This window comes from Trachymyrmex septentrionalis, unplaced genomic scaffold (genome assembly GCF_001594115.1).
Source record: "Trachymyrmex septentrionalis isolate Tsep2-gDNA-1 unplaced genomic scaffold, Tsep1.0 scaffold445, whole genome shotgun sequence".
In the NCBI taxonomy this organism is placed as follows: domain Eukaryota; kingdom Metazoa; phylum Arthropoda; class Insecta; order Hymenoptera; family Formicidae; genus Trachymyrmex; species Trachymyrmex septentrionalis.
Genome location: NW_017305617.1, coordinates 1 through 10,165, shown reverse-complemented (window position 1 = coordinate 10,165; position 10,165 = coordinate 1). Strand labels below are relative to the sequence as shown.

The window sequence follows — 10,165 nt, the reverse complement described above, 5'->3', positions numbered from 1 at the left end:
AGTACTAGAAAGGGCCTAGGAAATACATATCATGCGACATACCGCATACTTTTCTAAGGTATATTGTCATATTTTTTATTTAAGTATATATATTTAAAAACTACATTTAAGGCGACAACAAATTCGTATCTTTTCTTTTCTTCTTAATTTTTCTTATAAGTTTACTGTTGCTTACATTATAAGTGTGCACAACGATAAGATAAAAACAATATTTTCTCCTTCTTCTAAATAAGACATCTTCAGAAATACATTAATAAATTAGAACAAAAAATCTTTTTTTTTTTCAAATTGCTCAAATTACGTAGAATATTCCATCATATACATTGCTGCACTGTTTATTTTGCAGGGAAAATTTATGAATTTATCCGCGAAGAGAAATGGAAACACAGATACCTATACAAAACGTTAAAGAAAAAGATAAATAATAAGGGGTATACAGCGACAGCAGGTGATTTTAGCGCAAATCATGTATTTAAAATTATATTAACCTGTCATTGCAGTGATCGTATACCTTACTGTAAAGAATAGTTCTTTTATTTCTTTATTTCAGGTAGCTTCTTTAGATTTATATATTATTTTAATATTCAATTTTGTCTTTTATTTTCATAAAACTACTAGTAAGTTCCATTTTAATTAGTATTCCAATATATAATGTACTGGTGTGTGTACTCGTTAAAATTTCATTTAAATTTCACTAGATTTGATTTGTTTTTTTTTTCCGAATTTAAGAAATTCAAAACTGAATTAATTCGAAATTTCAAATCATCGATTGTCCGATTTTGAATTACTCGTTTATTTGCTTTTTTTATGCGGGACTCTTTCCTGTTACATACAGGACGCATCAACACGTTACGCATGGCAAGAAATGATGCAGTAGCCAAATAAGTGTTCTATATCTCTCGTTTCGGTTACTATATTTTTATGAATACGTCGTCCGCAGTATTATAATAGAAAAAACTACAGTCGCTACAATATATGTATAAAATATCGTAATTGTTGCCCTGTGTAATAGATAATGCTGCGCGGCGACCAAAATATAAGATGTTTTTAGTGCACTAAACAGTACTATAATTTTCTTTCTCACTTTCGCCAAATGTCAAATATATACTTATTTCAATTTAAGTTCCAAAAGCATATGCTAGTTCAGCCACAGAAAACAGGCTTCACATATCATGAACGCTAACATTTTGTTCGAAAATGTAGCACTATATATAATATTCAAATGCTTCTTTCTATAGATTAATTTCATTTAATTATCTTCGCATATTTTCTGTTTCGTAAACCATTTGACATCGTTTAAGCTATTCTTACAATTACAATTAATGGTTTATTAATTAAACGTTGTATTAACATACATTAATTAAAAATCGTTTAGTGTTGCGCATTGAATATGCACCTCAGCTTTTTTATTAACTGCTGTTGTGCACACATATTCTAAAATTTTTGTATTAATTAATTGTTTCAAGGAGAGAATACATTGCATTTTAAAGAAGATACACACACGCACACACACGCACGCACGCACGCACGCACACACCCATATATATATATATTATATAAGCGTCATCAATGTCATCATAAAAACATAATTAGTAAATCGTTTAATGTGACGCATAAATATTCAAAGTTTTGTTTCCTTATTAATTACAATATTATACGATTTTGTTATAATGTAACGAAAAAATTAACAGTCTAAAACGTTTGATAAAATCGCCTATTATTTTAAAAATTTCTATTCTCTAAATTCTTTTATTCAGAATAGAATATAATCTATTAAGTCTTGTAAGATTTATTATAAGCTTTGCTTTACTCGCTACTCTAATCGATTCGTTTATAATATACGAATAATTTCGAACTTTTATGCAAACGACGGTTATAACGAAAACATATTTTTGTGTGTGCATACGTATATAAAAAAAATTCTTTCCATGTTCAACTATAACTGATCAATTTCTTACGTTTTAAGACTTATTAAAGCTATAGTAATAGCTTATTGCACAATATATATAACTTGTTATGCAGTCGTTGTGTGTTCGTAAAGTTGCGCAGCCTTTTTACTATATAAAATATCAGCGCAATTATCGTTATGACGATAATAACGACGACATGTAAACGAATTAAAGAATATAGGCGCTGGGCGTTTATTTCTTACATATAGCGCGTACATTTTATATTGAAGCCACTTATGATATGGACGCTTAATTTCAATAAAACAATTTACAAATACGAACAGCTTGTTTCAAGGAAACGGTACAATAAAATAAAAATCTAATATCTATTTAAAGAAATTCTGATTCTCGATTTCAGGATATTGATATTTTCTACATGGTATTTCTTCTCTCTTAAATCATAATTATTATTATTGAATAACGAGAATATATTCTACTTGGTTTAAATAAAATTTTTTCATGTAAGCAAGTTACGATGGTTTAACGCTATATAATCTTATTTTAACATTTATATTTTAAAAATAAAGACATTTCCAATATAAGAATATTCTTTCTTCCTCTGTGCATTTCAATAATTTAAGATTTTAGAATTTTATTAAATGTTAGAATTGTAATAAATATTTATTGAGATGTAGAGCTACACAATTTGTCGGTCAAATGGTATATTTAATACACACAAACTAACTAAAGTTATCAGTATTTACATTTTCTGACAAGGAGACGTGTATCTTTCCTTGACTTCTTAGTTATGATCAATTTTAAAATAGTAAACACTTCTCCAAGTAATAAGCAGTTAGTCATGAGCAATCCATGTTAGTGAACGGTGTTAATGAAAATGGCTCAACAGCAATCAGAAGATATAGTGCAGTTTTACACAGAATCGGGGTTAGACGCGGAAAAAAATCAGTTATTCAAATGTGAATACTGTAGACAACAATCAAATGTTGATTTTACTGTCGATTATATTAGAATGATAAGTCATTTATACATAAAGCATGATAAATCAGAAATAATGGACAACCCAGAATATAAACCCCTAGCAACAAGCTTTAACCTTCAACGTCAATTTTATAACGAAATCGACAGTGGGAAATGTCTTCTATCAAATTGTGGCGTGACAATTAAAAGTAAATTTGGTAGAGCATTACCATTTAAAAACCATTTGATAACACATCACGCAGACGATAAAAAAAATTTTTTTGCAAAAGTAGTAGGGATTGTTGCTGGACGAAAAATACTAAATAATTACGAAATAACGGACACCGAAATTGTGAAGTGCTCATTTTGTCGGACGACAAAACCCTTGACAGGTTTGGACTCGCAGCCTGCTAAAGTACTCGCGGACTTAGGAAAACACTTGAACTCACATGATACGTATGTAAAATGTATTCGTCAAATTTATCACACCCAAAAGCATAAAAAATTGACTTTATACATTCTGTTTATTTTTTTATACAATTTCGTTATTAATTTGAAAAACAGAAACGATTTTACAAATAGAATTGAAATTGAGCATATATTTTCATGAAATTAATGTTATATAAATGCCTCTGATATGTGTATATCCTACATAAGAAAACAAGTGTAGTATAGTTGTCAGTACAGTTTTTGTAGCCTTATATGTACATTATTTTGTCATACGTACGAATATACGTTAAGTACATTTTACCATGTAACATTTAAGATGTTTAGTAATAACTTTTATAAATTAGATTGAAATATAAAAAATATTAGATGTCATTAGTTTCCGAATATAATAAATTTCAGTTAAATACAATTTTTACGTGCGCGTGTCAGATGATTATATTCGTACATGTACAGAATTGATAATAAGAAAAATCCCAGATAAATTGAATTACACTTAATAAAAAAATGTAGCGTTTTACGTTTCTGCCATAAATAATAAATTAATTCTTTGATAATGACCGTTATAATAATCATATAATTTACATATATTTATTAATACATAATTCCGTGAGAATTGCAGTCACTGGTAATCTACAAATCATTGTAGACAAGTAATCTAAAATTGACACAGAACGTAACTGATATAGAACAAAAATTAATAAACCATATTCATTAATCTTATGGATTCCACAGCTATACTTTGAAAGTACTACAAGATGAAGTACCAATCCTCGAAGACGAAGCATCCATACAAATTGAACTAGAAAAGGAAGAAAAACTACAGCTAAAAGTAAATGAAAAAAAGCAAAGCATTGATGATGATCTCTTAATGGAAGAGACTTTAAGAACTATATCGGAAATTACTGCAGAAGATCGTAATACACTACTGCAACAATACAATTTTAAAATTAAAAAACAAGATAAACAACGTCCTATTGTAGAATGTCAAATATATAAATGTGGACATCAAACTAAATTAATTAATGATAAGTTATACCGCATACATAACCATTGGGAAATACATCACGGACCGAAACATGAGATATACAATGAAGTAAGATATGATCGAACTATACAAAGGATACTTCAAGACTACAAAATAACGAATAGAACTTTAGCAACCTGCTCTGAATGTGAGTTTTCAACAAATTTAGAAGAAGATACTCAATTGTCACTCGACAATTTGCAGGAGATGTACCAACACTACATGGATAAGCATAAGTATGGAACAGATATTTTTTAAACATATTCAAAAGTTAATTACGTTTTACTTGTTTTATTTCTATAACTTCATAATAATCTGAAAGTAATGGCGATTGTTGGTCTGACTTCGGTTTTGTTCCTCCAAAATACATCTTATAATAAACATTTTACAAATAGTAATATAATCACAAAGCAATTAAACACGAAGAAGCGCCAATTACGATCAAAATTAGACATATGAATACGTATGTACTCTAAATGAAATCATTTTAGAAATGATTGCAACAATTACTTTCGGATTTCAACACATAGTTAATGTGAAATATTATAATAACCCCCCAAATTTAAATAGAAACTTTAATTTCATGCTACTAGCATCTTAAAACCTGTAAAGAACTTCTTGAGGAAAATATAACTTTTTATTATTTAAAATACATGTATATTTAAAAGTATAGATAATCGTTTTGTAGACAAACGGGACCCTTCCTTTATGTATTTTAGTTTAACATTTATAATTTTACAATTGGTGTTACTTTTTACTTAATCGATTTACTCAAATAAACTCAAATAAATAATTTCTAAGATCTGATTGGAAATGGAACTCAAATATTCAAACATTAAATACGAAGCGCTGTTAGTTCTTTTTTTCGCAATAAGTTTATTACAATTTTTAAGATTTGGGAAAATTTGGGGGGGATTATCAGAATGAATTTGTGTGAATATCCGATAATTTATCGGCTCTCAATTTATATATATATATATTTCTGAAATAAATTAATTTAATTTAATTTTAATTTTAATGAATGTTAGTTCAACATCTTAACACTCGGAACTGTAAGAGCGCTTCGTATTTAACGTTTAAATAATTTCTAATTTTATTTTCAATTTATTCCGAAACATTTTTTTAATAACAGTGTACATCAGAGTCACAGAAAAGATAAAACAGAAAATCTACAAAACAAATTGAAAATTTTAAGAGAAAAAAGGCGAGAAGCTGCAACGCAAATATCACATCAAACGGAAAGGTATGAGATTCAAGAAATACACATTGTTGAATAATTCACTTTTCTTATATTAAATGATATATCAAAATTAAATATAACTTCTAATAAAAGTATAATTTATATTATGTTATAATAAATGTAATCAATTGTAAACTATGTTTCGCGTGATTTAAAAAAAAATTTCATAAATCACAGAATATTCAAATTTTTTTTAATTTTACAAATTTTAAAAATTTTTTACATAATATCGTCATTATATTTTTTGTATGCTGAATATAAGCAAAATGTATTGTAAATGCCAATATTTTCTGCTTATATATTGCATACGAAATTTGTGATAATTGATTCAATAATGAATGTATGTAAGTGCAAAGAAGATATCGCTGATAAACGTATCGCGACGATTGCGGTTAATTCGTATGTAACAAAATACTGGTACGCATTTAGCATCCATGTATAATGTGCAATATGTTTACTATCTGAATTAATTCCAATAAACGGTCACTCATTTATCTTAATTAAATAGTTTCTCACTAGTTAATATAAAAATTGTAAAATAACAAGGAATTAACTTCTTTGTTCAATTTGAATTGCTTTAAGTACCGTATTTATAATCACATATCCTAGCTAGTATATGTGTTAACATTTGCATATTACATTATGTTATTATGTTTCTGCGGCATTATATTTCAATATATAATTTCAAAAACTTTAATTTTATACAAACATAAAGCAAAATGAATTAAAAATGTAAATATTATCGAATTGATAATGTCAATATTGACTTCAAAAAATGTAAATTTAGATTTGATAAGACCCTCAATAGGATGTATTCTTTGAATTTAAAATATTGTGTATTTTATAGCATTTTTCTTTTTTTTTAAGTAATACGTAATAAGTTTAATTTTTTTAACATGTAAATACAGGCCTGAACAACACAGTTTGAGTGGCGATGAGAATGTACCAGTGATACCAGAATCTAGCGAAATACCAAGTACTACGACACAAAGTTCTTCGATTGTGGAATACAGGCCCAGACAAAGCACTTCCAGTGACGGTGGGAGTGTACCAATGTCCAGTGGAGTGCAAAGTATTACGACGCAGAGTTCTCCGACTTGGGAATCATCATCGAAACAACGGAGATTAGATTCTGGTAATTATTCGCTTTGTTTATATCATGTAAAGATAAATCTTAAATATTGAACAGTTTGTAATAAGTCTAACTTCTCCTGATCACATAAAACTGGTTAACAGAAAAAGTTATACAGAAAATTATATAGAGAAGTTTTTACTCTGCTATTTTTGTAATAATTTATCAAATGTAATATAAAAATTAAATATTAGCAAAAACAAGATTACACATGTTATAGATCGTATTGAATCCAAAAAAATTCAAAGCTGCCGTTAATATAAGGCATTTTTGTTCAAAGGATGTTTTGGTATTTGTTCAATAGTCTAAATTTATTAATTCTTAAAATAAAAAATTTCTTAAACTGACTTTTTTAAATAATTTTAGGAAGAGTGCAATTTTTCATTTTTTCAAAAGTATCGGTTATGTAACTTTTTTTCGTAAGTCAGAAATGTAAAAAGTATAGTAAAAACTTTTTTTACTGAAATTATCAAATTTTATCAGTTTTCAGTTTTCAGTCATACAGAAAAAGTTACATGATGATAAAAGAACTTTTTAATTAATTTCACCTGTAATATATGGCTAAGAAAAGTGTTGTATTAAAATTGATACTATACGAAAAAAAATTGAAACAGTTAGAAGTGCCGGGAGATGGACAATTTCCTAGTCCAAGCAATGATTTCAGTTTCTAAAATTCGATTTTTCTAAATTATTATTATATTAAACCTTTTGACAAAACCAATTGTGCTAAGGTTCTGATTTTACATATTTATCATTTTTATAGATTCAGATGATGAATAAATATTACTGTGGCGGATTCCTATTTGACTATAAAAGCATTACGCAGACAAGTAGCATTCATATTTGGTTGGAAAATCAAAGAGTAAAACATGCATCTCTGATGAGTGTTTATTGTAATAGGATCATATAAATTAACTAATAGTTTTTTTTATAAATATAATAATCTATATTATTTACATAAATCATATTTTATTAACAATCTTTTAAACTGTTAAGTTTTTTAATTTGCAAATATGATTTATATAATATTATTTCACATTATTATATTTGAAAGACTAAATAGTATACGTATCGCAAAGAGTGTAAATTGGATGCTACGCTTTTTTCTCGGAAAATTACGATGTATACATGGTAACTAAAAAGAATTTAGAATGTATATATAAACGCGACATGTATATAATATGTTTAATAATATTAATAATTAAAATATAAATATAATGTAGCCAATAAAAGGTAAATAGAATCATTAAACTAAAAAACAACGTTTATCGAGGAATAATTATGTCTTCAGAAATTAATCGTACTTCAAAAACAAATCTGAGACTATTAGAAACGTATCGTTCATTTCGAGTATTCAAATAACGCAGTTTACTTGTGCATGCATTATAATGCATATTTAGAGTTATTCTTTATTTCATACAGGTGTCCGGAAATCGCCCGCAATACTACAAAAAGTGTAATACTAAAAAAAGCTATATAATGGTCAATTCGGAAATACATCGTTTTCACGTTATAACCACTTTTATGTTAGAAATTGTAATTTATTTTTTACAATCGTAATTTATTTCATTATGTGTTAACATAAATAACTACATTTTGGACAATTTTGGCATTACCCAAGATGCATCACGCGGAAACATATTCTGTTCCGCATACCTCATTTTTTAATTTCTTTTATTTAAAACATTTTTTTTATCTTACTAGAGAAATACCAAGACTATACCTCCAAATGCATCCTGAATAACGCTAAATTAGTCTAGAATGTAATTAAAACAGTATGAAATAAGTGGTTATTGTAATAATAAAAAATCAATTACAATTTTTTTTTAACGTATATGTAGTTATAATTCGGAAACAAATTATTTCCGGATCAATGTTTATTTCTTTCTTTTGCGAGCGATTTTTTTAAATATATAAGTGTTTTTTATTAATATTCTTGTTTTATTGGTACTCTTTTATATTGTGTTAATTATTATTTTTGTTCTTCAAAATTATAAATAACTTGGTGCGTTAATTTTAGAAAATATATGTACTTATTACACGTATTATTCTACATATTAATTAGCATTTTAAGAATATTGTCAATTAAAAAATATTGTCAATTATGACATCGTATATTCTACAGTATATTCTTTCTTACATTTTAGCATAATAAATTAATAAAAGATTATTTTTATTTATATTTGGAGCATAAAAGAACAACATGAATTTATAGCTTAAATTTCTATAGAAATTATGTAGTGTTTCTAGAAATTCCTGTAGAAATTAGGTATTATTTAATAAAATAATGTGTTTATTCATACTTCGAATATAATGACAGCGAATATCAACATTTATTAATATTTAAATAAAATAGGAAACAAAATCATATTATGTTTATAAATTTGTATATTACAAAAAAAATGTATTTTTTTGTATGTAAATTGACTTTGATGTATATCGATTTTGATTTAATAAAGATGCATGATAAATTATCTATTACAATTTTATAAATTCATCTTTAATTAATACTTAATGAAAGATTAAGATACTTAATCAAAGCTCGGAATTATTGTATTATTCTGTTATCATAGATTTTAAGACAATTAAAAGTGCATAACAAATTATTGGAGGTATAAATAATTATTTATTTCTTTATTGACTACTGTTATAAGCTTCTCGAATATTAATTTTTTTTCTATCTGTCTACAGATATCATGTCACGGTATACCTTGGCTTGCAGTATCTCTTATTTCAATTTGGGTTTTTAATGCCAAATCCTTGTATCAAATGCAAATGAATCTTCTAATAGGTAAAATTCAAATAAAATTCTATTAAAATTGATTCACTTATAGTATATTGATTATGTTTCTCAAATCGATTGATTAGGATACATAAAAAAAAATCATTTCAGGATTATTGCTCGATATCATTGTGATTGCTGTGCTCAAAGCAGTTACGAGAAGAAGACGACCAACCACTAATGACGATCCATTTTCTTTGGGTCCTGATAAATATTCCTTTCCATCAGGACATTCATCTCGTTCTGCATTTGTTGTATATTTCTTCTTCAATCTGTGGCCTATATCGTTGATATATTCACCACCTTTGTTAGCGTGGTCCTTTTCTGTATGCATGTCCAGACTACTGATGAGAAGACACTACATATTAGATGTGATTGGTGGTATACTTCTCGGTATCTTTGAGGGCCTACTTATAGGTTATATTTATTTAGAACAAGAGACATGTATGTATTTAATTTCATGGATTGCGGATGATAAAATACCTGGGTCTGAATAGTATTCAGATTATCATGATAAAAAGAATATATTAGATTGTTTACACATGTAATTTTTATAATCAGTTATATTTTTCATTAATATTAAGATAATGTCAACTAGAAAACTCTAAAATTTTAGAATGTCCATAATTATACAATTGCGAATTATAAATTTATTTTGTCAGATATTTTC

The 10,165-nt window shown here is 26.8% G+C and overlaps 2 protein-coding genes across 2 annotated transcripts; both read left to right on the top strand.

Moving 5' to 3' along the window:
* The first annotated feature begins 2,919 nt into the window (after positions 1–2,919).
* LOC108745324 lies at positions 2,920–4,571 on the top strand. Its single transcript, XM_018491714.1, has 3 exons — positions 2,920–3,334; positions 4,064–4,231; positions 4,546–4,571. Exons 1-3 carry the CDS (start codon positions 2,920–2,922, stop codon positions 4,569–4,571), a joined length of 609 nt encoding a protein of 202 aa, XP_018347216.1.
* A 1,344-nt stretch (positions 4,572–5,915) lies between these two features.
* Positions 5,916–10,049, top strand: LOC108745321 (phospholipid phosphatase 6-like). Its single transcript, XM_018491712.1, has 5 exons — positions 5,916–5,980; positions 6,490–6,742; positions 9,287–9,325; positions 9,405–9,504; positions 9,607–10,049. The coding sequence occupies exons 1-5, from the start codon at positions 5,916–5,918 to the stop codon at positions 9,990–9,992; spliced, it is 843 nt and encodes a 280-aa protein (XP_018347214.1). The 3' UTR covers positions 9,993–10,049.
* The last annotated feature ends 116 nt before the right edge of the window (positions 10,050–10,165 follow it).

Excerpts from the sequence above, each read along its gene's own strand:
- LOC108745324 (XM_018491714.1), top strand. The coding sequence starts at position 2,920 with ATGATAAGTCATTTATACATAAAGCATGATAAATCAGAAATAATGGAC. Across the intron at positions 3,335-4,063 it reads ACATGATACGTATGTAAAAT|TACTACAAGATGAAGTACCA; the intron begins GTATTCGTCAAA and ends ATACTTTGAAAG. Across the intron at positions 4,232-4,545 it reads GGAAATTACTGCAGAAGATC|GAGATGTACCAACACTACAT; the intron begins GTAATACACTAC and ends GACAATTTGCAG.
- LOC108745321 (XM_018491712.1), top strand. The coding sequence starts at position 5,916 with ATGAATGTATGTAAGTGCAAAGAAGATATCGCTGATAAACGTATCGCG. Across the intron at positions 5,981-6,489 it reads GCGACGATTGCGGTTAATTC|GCCTGAACAACACAGTTTGA; the intron begins GTATGTAACAAA and ends ATGTAAATACAG. Across the intron at positions 9,505-9,606 it reads GCAAATGAATCTTCTAATAG|GATTATTGCTCGATATCATT; the intron begins GTAAAATTCAAA and ends AAATCATTTCAG.